The 19,642-nt window shown below is 43.2% G+C and overlaps 1 protein-coding gene across 1 annotated transcript in view; it reads right to left on the minus strand.

Annotated features, from left to right (window-relative positions):
• LOC122816125 overlaps window positions 1–19,642 on the minus strand; it is a gene marked incomplete in the record, with an annotated part of 1,432,330 nt that overhangs the window by 1,065,455 nt on the left and 347,233 nt on the right. The window contains 1 exon segment of the mRNA XM_044088884.1: window positions 7,277–7,446. Within this exon segment, the coding sequence (XP_043944819.1) occupies window positions 7,277–7,446 (170 nt within the window).

The raw sequence follows: 19,642 nt of genomic DNA on the forward strand, positions 1-19,642 counted from the left end.
GTGCAAGGAACCCAGACAATAAACACAATTTACCTGACTATCAGTCAATGACATCTTTTGTCCACACTTCGGACATTTTTTAAACCCAAATTTGGGATGTTTCTCTTTATCTTGGTCAGCCATGAAACTATCCAACTGCACACAAGCAAACTTGTATTATCAAAACAGAATGCACACACACACACACACACACACACACACACACACACACACACACACACACACACACACACACACACACACGCACACACACACACATTTTTGCGATTTTAAGCTACACTATAATATATATAAAACAGTAAGTAGCCCTTAAAAAAACAAATGGGCTTTATATGGTTAAATATGAACTGACTATAAATGTATAAACACACACACACAATTTCTAAAGCCTACAAATGCTCATAAAACACACTACTAAGCTATTATACAGATATTATACAGCTCAGCAAGCTCCTGCCTGGTGCCTTGCAGAGTTCTACAGCAGAAGAGAGACAAAAGAGAGACTTTGGAGTGATTAAGTATCATTTTTCTGCATTTTCTTGCTGCCTTAAGCTTTTTAAATCACAGAAACTCTAGAAAATCGGCATTTTAGGAGAAATTAGTTAGTTTCAGCTACATATTGTACTTATTTTACTGCCTGCACTTTAATAAAGTAATTTTTGTGTTTAAATTACCTGTTTAACTGTTGTAGGCTACACACTCAAGTGTGATAGCCATCTCTGTGCATTTAAAGTGTCTTTTTTATTGTATCTGCTTTATTTTCTGAAAAAAAAAAAATACTTGTTTTTCCCACCTTTCTAAGCTAGTTTAGTCCAGTTTTCAGGTTAGTACTGAATTCAGGGCTGTGTTACAAGTTTTTGCGTTTGCCCATACCCTACTCGGATAGAAGGATGTTTCTCTGTTCACTGTGAGAGAGGGAACTTTGAGCAGCCTGTCTGTCCCTGGAGGAGTGGTTTCAGCCCAGAAATTAGTAGTTTATTGGCCATTTTGGGCTAATTTCTATCTCTTTCATTTCCCTGCTATAAAACCCGCATTTGCACGGTTTTGCGCACCGGGCACAAAGGTTAGCTAGGGTATAACTATTCCTGGCTCCACAGAGTCTACTCTTCAATTTTTCCCTTGGAACTAGACAAACTTTCAACTTAAGCACTCAAATCATTCACTTCTCATCCCTGCACTTGCCCAAAACTCATAGCAAGCACTAATAAATCTTAGCACTAGACCCCCCTATACTGCAGAGAAGGACAAGGCTTTCTATTCGACCTTACCAGCCAATCAGTAAAACAGTTCACTGTTCCTGTCCAGGCATGTCCAAAGGGCAGTTTCAGGTGTACTCTTCAGTCCAACTGGTGAATCTGGGCATTTTGAGGCAATGTTACAATTGCCTCACGTACACAGACAACCCTCTCCTCCTTCCACCAAACACTAATACATGCAAGAGATGCAGTTATACAGCCAAACTGGAGGCTAAGCTCTCTCAACCCAAGACTGGACCAGGCAGTCAAGAGGAGAAGGGAATTACTTGCATCATACCACCAGTCTCACATAGACCTTTGAAACCAGCACTGGCAAAAAACACACATAAATACACAAAAACATACTTGGAGGCTCTATATAAATATCTGCAAAAGCAACAGAGACCCCCAAAGCAGATATCCAAGCAATCTCCACCCCCAACACAAACCATGAAACACATACTTCACAAAACCAGCTTGCCACACAATCACAGCCCTTAAGGCAAAATAACATACCCAACATACTAGTAATAGGTGACTCTATAGTCAGGCACAGTGACGTCCCACTCACTAGGCTGAACAAGGAGAAGGTTACTGTTAGCTGCCTGTTGGGTGCCAGGATCCACCACATAACACAAGCACTCAGGTCACTCCAGAACAAGTACAAATATGACTCTGTCATTGTCCATGTTGGTGTGAATGACCAGAGCCGTACCTCCCTGGACTACATGAAAAGAGACATGGAGGAGCTCTCTGATCACATAGCCCAGGCCAGTATGACCCTGAGTAGCATCCTGCCCTCACCAAGAATTATACCACGGTATAGAGAAAAAAATGATCAATTTCAAAAACTGGCTAAGCTTCTGGTGTCATTTAAATGGGATCCAGTGTCTGTCAGCCTGAGATGACATGCTCGACAAGCCATGCTGCTTCGCTAGAGATGGCTTGCACCTGTCACCCTTAGGCTTTCGAATACTGGCCAAGGCTCTTGCCACCCCCATAGTGCCTTTTTAGGCAAGGCTCAAAAGACAAACCTACCACCATAAATAGCACAAGTAACAAAAAACTGAGGGTAATGCTGCTCAATGCCAGAAGTCTAAACCTCAAAATGCACGCACTTGAGGCACTCCTCAGTATGGAGAAAAATCGATATATGTGCAGTAACAGAAACCTAGTTTAAGGATCAGGAGAGCACCCCAGCACTACCAGGCTACAACTCATACCATACATTTCGGCCACAAAACCCAGACCGAAATACAAAAGGTGGGGGAGTATCCATATTCATCAAAGATACCCACACCTCCAGGTTAGAGGCACAGCACGATGCTTCAGAGATCATCCACGTGCAACTAACAACGGGCAAAACTGCTATTCAAATTATAGCTTGCTACAGATCACCCACCATGTCCCAGGACCCCCACTCCACATTCCTGGAAACACTGAGAAACATAAAGGTCCTACCAAACACCCTGATATTGGGTGATTTCAATTACCCAAACATTAACTGGGAGAACTACTCAATTACGAACTCCCTTGCCCAACATTTCCTAGAATTTATAAACTCAAATGCCCTGGATCAACTGGTCAACACCCCCACCAGAGGTGACAACATGTTGGACCTGGTCATCACCAACCTGGGTGACCGGTGTTCCACACCAGAGGTCAACCCCTCGCTGGTTAGATCTGACCATAAACTAATCACTCTGGATATCTACATTCCACCACCACCCCCGGTCAAAGAAACCACCGTGAAAAACTTTTCGAAAGCAAACTTCACATTGCTTAAGACCGAGGTGGGAAGTTTCAAAGCCCCCATGCTAAAGGATAAAGCTGTCCAAGCTACAAAATCCTTTACTAATGCACTCTACGGGCACCTACAAGAATGCATGGATCATGCTATCCCAAACAAAACCAAGACTCACTCCTCCAAGAAAAGGAAACCAGTCTGGTGGACCCCTGCCATAAACAAGCTATACAATAGGAGGAGGAAACTAGTACAGAAAAGAGTAAAATCCCAAGAAAGGAAGACATCCCTGATCAGTATCAGCAAGAAACTACGTTCCCTCATAAAATCATCCAAGGCTAGCTTCGAAAGAAAAATTGCCATGGACTCCAAAGATAACCACAAGGCATTCTTTAGCTATGTCAAGAACCTAAGTGGCAATTCTCAGATCTGCTCAGAGTTAGTGCAGAATGGCACAAAATACACTGAACCGACCGATATAGCCAATATCCTAGCAGACAGGTTCAGTGCAAACTTCACTCCCCTCTCACCCCCAAAAGGGCCCATAACTATACCAGAAGAATGTAGTGCCCCTGAAATCACAGACACTCAGGTTAAAACAGCCCTCTCCAGAGCCAAAAACACAGTATCAATGGGACCGGATGGTGTCCCAGGCTGCGTCCTACACGAGCTCAAAGATGAACTAACCCCTCACCTAAACACACTGTTTAAACTCAGCCTCTCCACAGGCTACGTGCCCACAGAATGGTGCACAGCAACGGTTATTCCGCTCCACAAAGGTGGAGCCACAACGGACCCCGGGAACTACACCCTATAAGCCTAACTAGCTTGGTCTGCAAAGCTATGGAGCGCATCATCATGGATCTCATTAATAGAGACATTGGAAACCTCCAAACACTGGACCCTACCCAGTTCGGCTTTGTTAAGGGATGATCATGCCTCCTAAACCTGGTGAACTTCTTTGAGACAGTTACCAAGACTATAGACAAGGGAAAGGTGGTCCACACAACCTACCTAGACCTCACAAAGGCCTTTGACACCATTCCCCACTCAGGTATTATAGACAAGCTCACCAGCCTGAACATAAACCCCTACATCACAAGATGGGCTGCCAATTGGCTCAAGGATAGAACCCACATGGTAAGAGTTGTGGGAGCTAGGTCTGACTCTAAACTGGTTACAAGTGGCGTTCCCCAGGGTTCAGTCCTAGGACCCCTCCTGTTCGGCATATACTACTCAGAGGTACAGGCAAGCACAGGAGGACTATAGCTGACCAAGTTCGCAGACGACTGCAAACTAGGGGCTATAATTGACTCTCCGGCTGAGGCAAGACATCCTCCAAAAGGGTCTCACTGAGACAGATACCTAGTGTCAAAACCATGGCCTCAAGCTAAATGCCAAAATGTGCATAGTCATCCCCTTTGGAAAAAAGACAGTACCCACAAACTACCACAAAGGTGGTAGTCCCCTAAATACGGAAGACGTAATAAGGGATCTGGGGACCCAAGTAGATAGTAACCTCTCCTTTGATAATCACATTGCCAAAGTGGTTAGAAAATCCTTCTATGTGGCCCACCTAATCACAAATGGGTTTGCATCCAGATCAAAAGAAGTCATTGGGCCCCTCTGTGCATCACTCATCAGACCCATCATAGAGTACAATGCCCCATTTGGGATGTACCTTACAAGACATCTGCAACAACTAGAAGGACCACAGAAGTTCCTCACCAAGAGGATCACTGGCCTCAGGCAGATGCCCTATGCAGCTCGACTGAAGAAACTCCAGCTGTACTCGGTTGCATACCTCCTACTCAGAGGTGATCTCTGCCTGACATATACGGCCATGTCCAACCTAGAATTGATGGACATGCTCCACCTAAAGAAAACCATATTCCTCAAGCCACATGCTCCAGGGATCTAAACCTCACCACAACAATAAATAGGACGTACTGGAGGGATAGATTCCTGTCCCAGAGACTTCTCATGCTCTTAACAAGATTCCAGTCTATATTAGGCAGAGCTCCTTGCTAACCCTCTTCAAGAGAAACCTTGACGAGTGGATGGGAAACAGAAAGTTTAGCCTAGGGATCACTTCAATGGCTCTGCCAACACATTCTGGCTAGGCTTATAAATGCCTGTGGGCAGATAGCCTAGTACCTACCTATGAACCTATGAACCTATTAAAACTATCCTAATATCTATATAAAGGCACACCAAAGAAGGGAAAGGGAGATACTAAAGGCCTATAAAAAACGACTGCTAAAAGGAGTATAAGAGACTTATCACAATTACGCTAACAATATCTAACAAGCTATTAATGTTCTAAAGTTATAACCATAAAGATATAAGATAGAAAATAGGAACTTTTGAGAAAAAATGATGTTATACTGGCCTGAGCTGTGAGGAAACCTCTGATTTGTTGCAGCAGCAAACTAGATCTGAGGTAACTCAAGGTGCATCATGGGATACGGACTTGGCCTCGAGCTGTCTAAAGACCTCGAGCTTTGTAGTAGGCCGACACGGAGCCGAGGATCGGCTCTGAACCCATCTGTAAGAATGAACGGCGAGACAGAACAACTTCACATTGAATAATTCTCATACAGATGGAAGGCTCCGCCACGGAGCATGGAAGCTATATACCTATCATCCTCACATCATTTATAAGGTGACAGAGCACATCATTATGGACCTCATAAATAGAGGCAAGGGAACCTACTAATTTGAATTTGTAAAAGATATGCCTACTAAACTCAGCTGATTTCTTTGAAATTGTCACTGAATACTAGATGACGGTAACTCCATGCGTAGCGTTTATCCTGATTTAGCTAAGGCTTTTGACACTATGCCCAACTCTGGCATTACTGACAATCTGGTTAAACTCAGTATAAATGCCTATGTAACCCACCGGATCACCAACTGGCTCACTGATAGACATTACTCTGTTAGGCTGAATAAGGAAGAAGTAATGGAGGGCGTATGAGACCTCCTGTTCTCCAAAAGATCAGTGCTGCACCCAGTGCTCTGTTTTCGTAGTACTTCTCTTTGCATGTTCTTCTCTGATATCAGATCTGACACTAAAGGTCTTTGGCTGAATAATTTCACAGATGACTGCAAGTATGGAGCCGTCCTCAACTCCTCTGAAGACACACAGATCCTTCATCAGGGCCTAACTCAGACAAACTCATGGTGTCAGGATTATAGTCTAAAGCTGAATGCCAAAAACTTAGAATTATGCAGCTTCTGAAACAGGAACTCCATGTTAATTGTCATTAAGAGGATAATGAACTCTCTGTTTAGCATCATGTATCCTCTGTCTTTAGGAAAGATGTCTGCTTCCCACAGCTGATTACTAAAGGCATCTACTCTTGATCAGAGGTTAGTGTTCCCTACTACTCATCCATTACTAGACCCACAAAAAAAAAAAAAAAAAAAAAAAAAACTTTTACGCGAGTTTCCTGAGATACCCAATGCATCCAAAAGCCCAGTCTCTTTTCTACTGCTCCTACAGATTCTTTCAGGGTGATCTATGAATGATTACCCAGTCCTGCTTGATCTACTACATATCCATAAATGTAATAGTAACCGAAACTCAGGATCAAAAGACATAAACCTATACTGCAACATACAATAGGACTTGCTACAAACACAAGCTTTCTGTAAAGTAAAGCATGTACCTCATTATCTTCAAATGTAACCCCGATGAAAGGGTAGGAAGGAGCAAAACTACTCCAGAAATAGCCCTCTACTCCTTATGAAGAGAGGGAGAGCCCAGTTCAGTTTACCAGTAGGACTGCACTATATAGGCTTAATAAAGCTTGGATGATCTTTTGCCTAGTAGCACTCAATAAACATATGAATCCATAATCACAGAATCAAAGGAAGGATATTAAGTAGAAGGATGGGAAAGTTCCAGTTATTCCTGTGGTATTAAATAATTATAAGTTTTTTTCACCCGTTGTAAATTTTTCTTTATCTTTTTCATTATTCCCTGCTGATTGTGAGCTCCTTACGATTACCAATCTACCTTTCTCTTCCCCTGTTTTTCTGGCTGTCTGATGATGGTAAGGACTGAGATAGCCATCCTGTGGGTTTAGTAGAAGCATTTTATGCTCTGGTTATCCTTCACCTATGGCTGGGCAGCATTTACACTACTGAGGTTTGGTAACACACTTTGCAAGATTTTCCTTAGAATGCTTAGAATCAAGTCCAAAATGTAACACAAGAGTCTGTTGTCTGTATACATACAGCAGTATATAAATGCTAATAGTCTCATGAATGCAATACATAAATATGTTACCTGTCGAGTGTAGTTATAAGCTGCTTCGAACACGTATTGCTGAAGTCCATTGTCCTGCTTTTTCAAATATACTGCAGCCCTTGATGATCCTGACAGTGGAAATGGGAGACCAGTGCTGACCTCTGAACTGGAAACATCAAAACACAGTTGCCAACCAACAAGCTTTGACACTGGAGAGAAAAATAAAGTGTTTGCTTAGATATTTTAAATAAAGATGTGACTTCAGCTCCAACTATAAGAAAGTGGGAAAAGATCCTTTAGTAAACCAAATAAAGGTGCTGTGAAATGGTACACAGATAAGCACACAACCTGTTATTCTCAGACACTTAATACTTCCTCTAAGCTTGAATTGTACATAAGAGGTATCAAGGAGAATGCAGATTCTAAGTTCTTCCATGACCAAGCCTTCATACTTTTTCAGCAGTACTACAGTCATGGCATGTAAGTACAGCAGGTGTGCAAATCATTCACCTGGATAGCTGCTGACAGAGGGTCTGGCACAGTATGATGAAAAAGTAGAGGGCATACAGACTCTTCACCAGCAAATGCTAAAAACATAGCTCTCTAAATCACACAAAGCACCACCACCAAAAACAGTCAACAAATGGTGCCCACCCCCCTGGACTGCCAGGGACCTGTGAACTTGGCTCTTCTCAGTCAAACAGGTTAGTGCCCATCTCCCACCCCCATACTGCCAGGTTGGTGCCTTTTACTCCTCTCTGCTCAGTTTAGCATTGACCAGTGCACCATCTAAAGCCTTGTACCCTCTGTATTATCCTTCACAGTCTGATATGCACCCATTTTGGTGCTGAATGGACTTACCTTCATAACCCCCTCAGTAAATTAGAATTCCCTGCATTCCCCTCATTCCACTCTCATGCCAGTATACTTGAATTCCGTCAGGGATTAGTCATGTCCTACTTCTCCATCTTACTTGTCAAAAATTGAAATTACTTGAATATTCCCTTCCCCATCAAGGCTGCATTTGGTATATTCTAACCCACCCAGCTTGTCCATCATATCATATATGAGTCTTACCCCCAAGCAAGAAGACAACACCTGGCTTCCACCAATGCCTGTTATGTACTAATGACTGGTTCAGCCCTCTCTTATCCCTGACTTACATTTTGCATGGTCTCCCTCATCAGAAATACCATGCTAGGCCCCCAAAACAAATACCCTGATATCAATAAGGATCATAATGATTTTGGTTAAGACTTTCAGCTCCTCATTTCTGGGTCAGTCATCAAGTTTTGTGTCCCATGGTAACTACCCACTGTAATGTTACCCTTATTCTGACCCCTACCTTTCCTGGAATATGCCTACCACCATTTTACAAGATGAAAGCAGTATGGAGCCATGTAGACAGGTTTTCACAAATATCAATCAAAGGGTGCAGAATGTGCTTGCATGATTTCTTTCTTTTTTTTTTTTTTTATTTTATTTTCTGACATTTGTTAACCAGGAAAGTCCACTGGGTCTGTAACCCATTTTCAGTGGAGGCCCAGGGAGAAAAGCTGTACAAAGTACTGCAGAAGTACACAAATTTAACAAAAATGATAATAGCAGTTGCGTATATGAAAGCAGAGATATATAATACAGTACAATACAAAGTTTACATTATTAAAAGACTTAGCATCGCAACATACAAGGCAGAAGAAGTTACATATATAAAAAGCAGACATATGCAACAGTACCATTCATAGTATGTGTTAGAAGGAGTTCGCATAGCTGTGTTCTGACAGAAGTTCAATTCCCCTTCAATATAAAACATGCTATACAACATTTCACAAACACAAATTAATTATGGGGCAGTTTTCAGGTGGCCTGTTTGTTTTGCAGGGGCAAGAGGGGTTATTGAGGTAATGGCGTTTTAGTACTGATTTAAAGATTTTTATACAGTCAATCTGAGTTATGTGGGAGGCTAAGGTATTCCAAAGTTTAGCAATGTTACGGGAATACAGACACTGTCTAGCTCTTTTGTTGAATTTGGTTACGTTTAAAAGTTGTTTGCTTGAGGATCTAAGTGTTCATGTAGGAGTATAAGTTTGTAGGATGAAGCAGAGTGCTGGATAGGTGTTGGGTTTAAAAATAGGTTTATGGCTAGAGTTAGTTGGATATAACTGAGATAGTGGGAAAAGTCGAACCAGTTCAGTTCTGAAGTTGCTTGGCAGTGGTGTGAGTGGTTGGGCTTTCCTTGTTGGTTCTCTGACATTAGAAAGGTTTACATCAGACAGCGATATTAGGTAAAAACAGGATTGGTACAGCAATGCCTTCTTTGCAATGCTCTAGAAGGATATTAGGTAAAAACAGGATTCGTACAGCAATGCCTTCTTTGCAATGCTCTAGAAGGATATTAGGTAAAAACAGGATTCGTACAGCAATGCCTTCTTTGCAATGCTCTAGAAGGATATTAGGTAAAAACAGGATTCGTACAGCAATGCCTTCTTTGCAATGCTCTAGAAGGATATTAGGTAAAAACAGGATTGGTACAGCAATGCCTTCTTTCAATGCTCTAGAAGGACATAATTATTAGGTAAAACCAGGATTCGTACAGCAATGCCTTCTTTGCAATGCTCTAGAAGGATATTAGGTAAAAACAGGATTCGTACAGCAATGCCTTCTTTGCAATGCTCTAGAAGGACATAATGAGATATGTCTGCAAACGCATGAAGGCACATGTGGCTAACTTGTAAATGTCTTTTGAAAAGTGTCAGTCTAGGGACACAAGCCGAGAGACACTGCATTACTGTTACACCATGAAATTATTTTACGGAGAAAAGAAAAACACTACACAGACATGGAGAACTGACATGATTGCAGTGTGTTTGGCCATTTGTTCATTATATTGAAAGTTTAGTAATTAAAAGTTGTACTTACCTTACCATAACTAAGTATCTGTGTTTTCCATTTTCATTCTTCCTCACTGATGGGTCTCAGATCTGACATCGGATCCAACTCAGCTGCTTTTTCCAGACTTAATGCTCTGGGACTCAAGCACCTCCCTCTTCCCACAATGCATCACACCTTCTCGAACTCCCCAGATTGAGTTTGCTGCCCTATAGCTCAAAAGGTTAAATTACTAGTACAGAGAAGAGAAAATAATTGAGGCTCAAACCCAGAACCTAAGGGTTATGAATTTCCTCCAAGGACTTCTCAAAGGCACCAGGCCAGGGGATGGCTGGGAGGGACATGTGGAAGAATGAAAATGGACAACACAGATACTTTGTTATGGTAAGTACATAACTTTTAAATCTGATGTTGTTCTTTTCATTCTTCCTCACTGATGGGTCAGAGTCTCCAGCTACATAACTCCTAGGCAGCCCTCAAGGAAGGATGTGCCAGAGTACAGTCAAAAAAAGGATGCCCTGTTCCTAGAAATAATATCCAATTTATAATGTGAGACAAAGGTGTGAGTATTACACTAAGTGGCTGCAGCACATACTTCATCAATTGAAGCCCTGGAAGAGAACATAGATGATGTAGATATAGATCTGGTGGAATGATCCTTGGGTAGTTGATGTAATGAATACCTTTTAGTGAATAAATGAAGGAAATACAATCCATAATCCATTTGGCTAAACTGCTTGACCTGAACAGTTTGCTGAGAAAGAGCCAAACAGCTGATCAGACTTCCTACACATTTTTGTCCTGTGGAGATAAAAACATAATTGCCTGTGAACATCTAGAAGATGCAAAATATATTCTCCTTTGTTTGAGAAATTGGGAAAACAAACTGGTAACCGAATTCACTGATTAATGTTCAATTCTGGGGCTACCTTAGGCATTAAGGAAGTATTTGTTCTTAATGATACCCTATTTTTAAGAAACATGATGTAAGAAGGTTTCACTGATAAAGGTTGAAGTTCTGATAATTGCTACTAGAAAAATTGTTTTCCAGGAAAGAAATTTCATGTCGCAATTATCTGCCACATCAAAGGGCTTCTGGGTACAGCCTTACAGCACTAATGTGAGATTCCAAGGAGGAGAAGGGTCTTTAATTGGAGGTCGAGGAAGAAAAATGCCCTTCAAGAAAGCCTTACACAACCTGGAAGAAAAAAGAGAGGAAGATCCCTTTCCACCATGAAAATTGGATATGGCAGCCAGTTAAAGCTTAATAGTAGAGAAATTGCCTCCTTCTTGAAAAAGATTACTAAGAAAAAGGAGAACAGCTGAAGTGGGAGCTGAGAAAGGGTCAATATTCTCTTTATAGGCACAAACAAAAAATCTCTTCCACTTACTGTTGTAGACCCTTTTAGTGGAAGCCCTCTGAGAGGCCAGGATTATATATCGGACAGAAGGGGTGATCCTGGACTTTCTTACAATTACTGGAAGTGGAGAAACCATGCGGTCAACCTTAGGGTGTGGAGATTGGGGGGCTGGATGTCTGACGGATGGGATATGAGTTCTTGTCTGGGATCCAGTATCCAAGGTGGATACTTCAGATAAGACCAAAGAAAGGGGAACCATGCCTGATGAGGCTAGAAAGTGGCAATGAGGATTACTGAGCTCTTCAACCTGCTGGTTTTCTATAGAAATTTCAGGATCAGAGGAAGAGGAGGGTAAGCATAAAAGAGACCCAGGGGCCAATCGTGGACTAGAGCATCCCTTGGTGACTCCACCCCCCCCCCCTTGAGGGGATCACAGCAAAATTCTTGCTGGACTTGAAGATCTGGGAAGAGGTAAAGAGGTCACAACAAGGCTGGCCCCAATGCTGAAAATCATGTTTGCTACTAACTGATTGAAGGACCACTCGTGAGGAGACAAAACAGATCTGCTGAGTCTGTCTGCTAGGATGTTGGTTTTCCCCAGAATGTAAGTTGCAACTAGAAAGCGGTCTGAAGATATCACCCATTCCCAAACTCTCATGGCCTCCCTGCACAATGGGTAAAAAAGGGTTGCTCCTTGTTTGTTGATGTACCAGACTATTGACATGTTGTCTGTATGAGCTGTAATTATCCTGAGAGGGAGAATGTCCTGAAAGGCTTGCAACATTAGAAGGGCTGCTCTCATCTCTAGAACATTATTATACATATTGTTCTCGATGGATGACCACATGCCTTGGACCATCTTTCCTTGGTAATGCTGCCCCACCCATATTGGGAAGAGTCCGTGGTCACCATGGCTGTCGAGGTGGGGAGAGAGAAAGGTCTGCCTAGAAACAGGCCATCAGACTGCATCCACCACTGTAGCCTTTTATGATTCCTGCAGATTGAAGACAGTTTTATGGGAACTGAAAGTGTTTGGTAGAGAACAGATCACTGAACTGTTATTGTCCATCGAAGAACTCTCATAAAGAACCTCACTAATGGGAGTAGAACAATTGCAGTTGCCACTAAACCCGGAGCCCGAAGTATTAATTTGCTGGTGGAGAAGATATATCTGATAGGTTCTGGACCTGTTGTCTTAAAGACATTATAAGATGCTCTGTAAGGAAGCCACTTGTGTAGTTGGGTTCAACTGTGTCCCTATGAATTCTAGGTTTTGCACAGGAATCAAGTTTGATTTTGCCATATTTATCATGATGCCCAGATGTTTAAAGATCTTTACTAGAAAGTTTCTGGACTAAAGCAGTCAATGTCCTGTTGGTGCAGTGTGGAGCCAACCATGTAGATAGGGAAACATCTGGAATACTTTTAGCCTCAGGTGAACCGTTACCACTGCTAAGCATTTGGTAAACACCTGGGGGGGCTGTGGTGAGTCTAAAGGGCAATGCGCTGAACTGGTATTGATTGGCTCCCAGCCAAAAGTGCAAGTGCCTTCTGGAGCACCTGTCTATTTTAATAAGATAGTACACATCTTGAAGATCCACTGAGCACATCCAATTATCCTTGGACAAAAATGGTAGAATGGAATGGTCTGTAACCACTCAGAACTCTGTCTTCTTGATGAAGTAATTCAGACTGCCGAGGTCTAATATAGGTTTCAGGTCCCTGTTTTCTTTGGCAATAAAAAGAGAGAATAAGTTCTGAAACCTCTTTGTTTGGCTGGGCCCTCGTGGATGATTCTTTTTTGTAGAAGTTTTTTGGACGTCTTGAATAGCATACTCCCTCAGACTGGGTGGTACTTTGGGGAGTTTCCTCTTTGGGTCTGGAGGAAGAAGGGCAAAGAGAATGCAATAACCTCTGGATATAATGTTTAGCATCCAGGTGCTGTTTGTCATGTTTGTCCAGGTGTCTAAGTGCAAGAATAGATGACCCCCAACTGCCTCCAGAGCAGAACAGTTGTGCAGCACTTCAGGAGTGCTGATAGCGTCTGTGGAGAAACAGCTTCCTGAAACCTTGATTTTGCAGATCCCTATGTCTGTAGAACAGTGTCTGCCATTTAAACCTCCTTCTCTGCCTCTGGAGGAGTTGTCCCTGGGTGGGTCCTGGAAAGATCCTTCAGGCTTTCTGAACCAAGTTTGCTTTCCCGCTCACTGATTCCTTGAGAAGGTCCTCTGAGGGTAGAAAACTTGATCCCCACAGCAGACAAGTTCATTATGATTTAGTGTCTTTCACTGACAGTCCAAACAAGGAGGAACCATCAAAGGGGGCATTTATGAACGATGCCTTGAAGGGTTCTGCAAAGTCACAAAGCTGCATTCAGGCCTGTCGCCTAATAGCTATGTCAGAAGAAACAAGCAGATGAACCACCAGTAAAACCAGTGAACTTCAGAAATAAACATACATAGAAAAGAAAAATCAGTGGAACCAAGGCAGGTAGGCACACAACACTCAATTTAATGTAAAATAATAAAAACATGCAAGTTTAAAAACTTTCACCTAGAGGGTAAAGCATAATTTTAAATTCAGGATATCAGAAGTATTGTTTGAGACCATAAGTGGAGACATTATACATAGAACTGAGAAAGCAGAATTTAACTAGAGATTATGCTTGAAGGCTCATATTTCACTAGGTCTCAATGTTACTGTCTCTTTAAAACCTTTATTGAGAGAGAAACAGAATTGTGTTTGAATTTGTTAATTGCATTTGTCATGTGATTTAAAACTGCTATTTAAACCTATTGTTTGTTCTTATACTAGTTCATATGCCTGAGGAAGCTCTCTAGTGAAAGGTTTTAAACTTGCATGTTTTTATTATTTTACATTAAATTAAGTGTTGTGTGCCCTACCTGCCTTGGTTCCACTGCCTAATGGCTACACCTGCACCAGCTGCTCACAAGGTGCCTTCCATCATGTGCAAAATCAACCACATCAAGGAATTTGTGGGAGGAAAGAGTAGCCAGTTGAGGAGAAACCTTCTTCAAGTCTTCCTCTGACATGGTCTCTGCAAGAAAGTTAGTTAGCTCCTTGACCAGATTTCTCTGCAAACTGGTGAAGTGTGCCAAATAGTTCAATGACCTCAGAGTGAAAGTAGCTGAGGTGTAAATGTGCTTCCTATGTCTGTCCATCGCTCTAGACTCCTTGTTTGATGGATGGACAGTGGCGTTTTTTTGGCTAGCTCCTTCTTTGTGGCTGCTGCAACAAGAATAGCATCTACCAGAACACCTTTGCTCCAATGTGGATAATCAGAAGGTTGGCTGAGAATCCTATCAGGATGCTTAGGGATAAGCTCAACCATCTTTGATTCCTTCCAGCCCCAGCGGGAGACTAAATCTATCAGGGCATCTGCTGGGGGAGACACCCAAGATATAGATGGGCCCAACCTGAAAGCCTCCAGAAACACTGATTACTCAGAAGAAGGAGGTTGAAAGGACCAGCCACTTGTTGTCTAAGGTGTTCCAGGAGACATTGTCAGGTGTTGATCAGGGGCTCCTTCTCCCTCATCAAAGTCAGTGTCCTCCATGAGAGACTCCACAAGGGAGACTTTGTGCCTTCTTTTACACTTCTTCTTCTGAGAGGCCTCCTCTGTGGTATGCTCTGGAAAGATATCGGAAGAAGGGGGGACTCCCTGGGGGGGGGGAGTGGTCTAGAGGCTCCTTGGGGCAGGCTGACCTACGGCAGGCATGATGGTCTCATTGCTCAGATCCAATGAAGGACGGGGGTGACCCTGGGAGTAAGGAGACATTTTTCTAATCCTGGAGAAAGCTCTTTCTGCAACCCAGAAGGCTGATGGACCCAAGGAGACCCTCTCCCTTGGAGCCGAAGTTACTGAAGGAGGAGAGCAGAGCCAGCCACAAATCTAAGGCCTCCTGACAGAACTGGACCCAAGCTGTTGAGGTTGAAGCCCCAAGGGGAACCGATGGATCTGAAAAAGTCAGAGCAGAAAGCAACCCCCCCACCAGAGTCAGTGCTGACGTCTAGGATCTGGGACCCACTCTGATCCAACAAGTAGGGAGCATGGCTGGTCAGGGATGTAGTCAGAGTCGAGGAAGGGAGCTTTCTCAGATCCGACCTCAACTCTCTCAGGAAACCAGGGTCCTTGGTTTCTAAAACCGAGATACAGACTGGAAAAGGAATCTGCAAAGTAGAAGATGGAACACTCGTGGATCTTAGATGGGATGGAGATGGCAGGACCCCCATGTGGATCTATGTCCTGAGGATCTTCTACATCATCCTGTCCATATCAGCCTCAGTGAGACTTTGGGAAGACGTAGAGGAGGATGTTGAGAAAGCATGCCTGGATTTTGTTGGTGTCTGAAAGACTAGCAGGAAGGGCTGGAAAGACTGGTTCTGTTTGGAAGGCTGGTAGATGAATCCTAATAGTAGGATTCAAATGTTTCAGAGCTGAAGAAGATGTCCCTGGAGTAGGAGAAATGGCAAAAAGGATTGGTTCCTACTCCGAAGCCCTAGGATCTGAGAAAGACTTACAGCTGCCTGGGACAGAAGCAAAAGGATTCAATGAGGGATTTTTGATACTAGGATCCACAGCTGAAAGAGACAAGGATTCTTTTGGATCCAACACTATTCTGGCTGTGCTCGCATCCAGGGTAGTCGTATCCGAGGGACAGGATATTTTGTGGCTTGGTTCTGAAGACTCCTTGGAGGAATGCAAAATGGGAGCCAGCATGCTTAGGGGGGATTGAGCCCCTAAAGAAGAGGACACAGGCAAAAGACTCATCAATATTAATTTATTTTGGTACTTAGCCATGGCCCGCGGGTTAAAGGCCACACACACCAGGTGATCAGTGTCCAAATGTCCTGGTCCTAAGCAATAAATGCACTCCTTGTGGGCACATGAATTTGGGATCTTATGCTCACAAGAAGTCCATTGCTTAAAGCCTGTAGGTTTCTTGGCTATTATTAAAGGCTGAAACCCTAACAAAAAAAAAAAAACTGCAACAACAATCACCACCATCCCCTTTATCCATTTTTCTACAATGGGTCAAGGTATCATGTTAACTGTTGCCATCTCTGTTAATTCAGTGTCACACTCCTGCCTTCTTCAACATGTATGCCTGACTGTTGCAGATCTTCTTCTTTCACACAATCCATCCACCTCTTTGCTGGATGTCCTTTCTTCTTACCTTCTTCCTGTCTGTCACAAATATTCTTCACTAGATTGTCTTCTGCTTTCCTGCACATGTCCAAACCACCGTAATCTGTTCTCTTTGATCTTTTCTGCAAATTGGAGCTACTTTGGCTTTTACTCTTATGTCCTCGTTTATTCATCTGTCCAACAGTGTGCATCCTACCACCCTTCTCAGGCACTTCATTTCCATCACCTCTAGCATCTTCATCTGCTCTGCCTTTACTTCCCAGGTTTCTATTCCATACAGTAATACTGGTTGCACCGCTGTCTTATATACCTTACTTTTCAACTTCTTTGTCATTCTTCTGTCATGAGAGTCCTGAGACCTGAGACTCTATGCCAGTTGGCTGCAGCCCCTCTGATTCTAGCTTTGGCCTCTTCATTCAGACTTCCCTTGTCCTCAACAAATCCTCCCAGATACTTAAAGCTATTTACCTGTTCCACAATCTTCCCTTCTATCTCAATTCTCAGCTTCTTCTGATTTCCCCAATTTGCTGCCATTACCACTGTCTTATCTGTGCTTAGTTTCATCCCATGTTCCTTCAGGTTTACATTCCATTCCCATATCCTTTGCTGAAGCTCTTGCTCAGAGTCTGCCTGTAATACAGTAACTTTGTTGATCTGTCCCCTCCAACCTGTTTGCTAATGTAGTCCATCACTAGTATGAACAGCAGTGGGCTGAGAGCTGAACCCTGGTGTACACCCACTCTGACTGGGAACCCCTCTGTGAGGCCAAACACTGTTCGTACCTGAGTCATCAGGTCCTTGTACATAGCCTTTACTAATTCTACCAATGTTTTTGGGACTTCAAACAACCACAGTACTGCCAAAATCAGCTTTCTTGGGACCTTGTCATATGCTTTCTTCAAGTCTAGGAATGCCCAGTTTGACTCTTTCCTCATCTCTAGCTTCTTCTCAACTATCTGTCTCACTGTAAACATCAGGTCAGTTGTGCTGCATCCTGATCTGAATCTGAACTGCACATCTCTCATCTTATATTCCACTACTCTGCATATCTGTTTATCAATTACCCTCTCCAGAACTTTCATGCAATGTGATAGGAGTTTGATCCCTCTGTACTGCCCACAGTTGTGAATGTCCCCTTTGTTTTTGCACACTGGCACAACTACCCTAATTCTCCAGTTAGCTGGGATACGCCTTTCTCACCACACTGCTATATGTACCCTCGGGAGCCACTTTTCCCCTATCTCACCTAGCATCTTTATCATATCTGCTGTGACCTCATCTGTGCCTGCTGCTTTCCCTGACTTCATCTTCCTTAGTGCTGTTCTTACTTCTTCTAGGGTGGGCTCCTCTTCTTCTCTCATCGTAGACTGTTTTTGGGGCAATACAGCTTCTGTGGGGTTTTCTTCATTCAGAAGCTTCTGGAAATACTTCTTCCATCTGCCTTTGATGTCCTGTGGACTAGTGAGCAGGTTGTTGCTGACATCCCTTATAAAATCTGTCTGACTATCTTCTTTAACTTTCTGTCATTGCCTTGTAACCTGATGTAGTTACTTTGTACTACCTACTGAGACATTTTCCAGACGTTGGTACCTCTGATGCCCTATTCTTTGCTATTGCAACTCCTTTCTTAGCTTGTTTGTTAGCCAACCAACATTCCTTCCTAGCCTGATTGGTCTTTTCTATCTCACATTTTTTAATACACTCCTTCTTTCTTTTGATCACTTCCTGGACTTCTGCATTCCACCAGCAGCTTTCCATTTGTACCTTATTTCCATACCTGGCACGGCTGCACATCTGTTCCTAACACCTGCTGCTTTGGGTTGCTGCCATTCTTCTTAAACTCCACCTACTTCCTCCTCTTCTTGGGGTGCTACAGCCCTGAGTAGTTCATTGAAATGTTGTAGCTTCTCTCCATTTAACTTCCAGGTCTTCAGTCTAGTCTCTGTTGACCTTAGAGCCTTCTCTGACCACTGCTTGCAGCTGACTGTGGCAACCAGTGGTTTATGCTGTGGGCTGACTGTTTCACTGGGGATGACTTTGCAATCATGGATTCCCAGTGCCTTTTCCTTACTAGGAGCAAGTCTACCTGAGTTGCATGTGTGATCTTGTGACTGTCTCTCTTTCTGAGCCATGTGTTGGGTACTATCAAGCCATTTGGCAGACAGAGTCTAGAATAGCTTTTCCTTCTTTATTCCTGTTGCCCCCCCCCCCCCATGTGGACCCAGGCAGTCTTCATATCCTGTTCTCTCTGTCCCGATATGTGCATTCAAGTCACCCATTATCAAGACCAATTCATGTTCACCAGCTTTATCTAGTAGGTCCTGCAACTGCTATCTGAATGCATGCTTTTCCTCACTATCACAACCCTGCTGTGGGGCATCGGCTGAGATTATGAATACTGCCCCAACATTACACTGAAGTCTGATTGCCATGAGTCTGTCACTAATTCTGATGATTTCCCTCACTGCCTTCTGAAGCCTCTCTCTCACCACAATACCCACACCATTTCTAGCCTGTCCCCCTCCTGAGTAGTTGACTCTGGATCCCAAGCCAAGTGGCTTTGCTGCATTGCCTTTCCATCTTATCTCTTGGATACATAGAATGTCCAGACTTCTCCATATCATCATGTCATCCACTTCCAAGCTGCATCCTGTCAGTGAACCTACATTAAGTGTAGCAATTCTCAGTTCATGTTTGGTAGGCTGATTGGTTTTACGTCCAGCTTTCACTCAACAGAGCTATCCCAGGTAACCCAGGATGGGCAACTAGACACCCGCCAGCCAGTAGCATATTGACCCAGGGCTGCTGGGCTTTATGACGGGCACCAATAGCAGCATATACAACCCTCCCATCATTAGCATTGGTCACTGGAGTAGGCCAGGTCCTCAACCCACTTATCACCAGTAACTATCCATGCCTATTTTGTCAACATTAGTCAACATGACTGAATCACCTACAGCCATATGTTACACCATCAAGTGGCTA

The sequence above is a fragment of the Protopterus annectens genome, chromosome 12.part0 (assembly GCF_019279795.1).
Source record: "Protopterus annectens isolate FY-2018-M chromosome 12.part0, PAN1.0, whole genome shotgun sequence".
In the NCBI taxonomy this organism is placed as follows: domain Eukaryota; kingdom Metazoa; phylum Chordata; order Ceratodontiformes; family Protopteridae; genus Protopterus; species Protopterus annectens.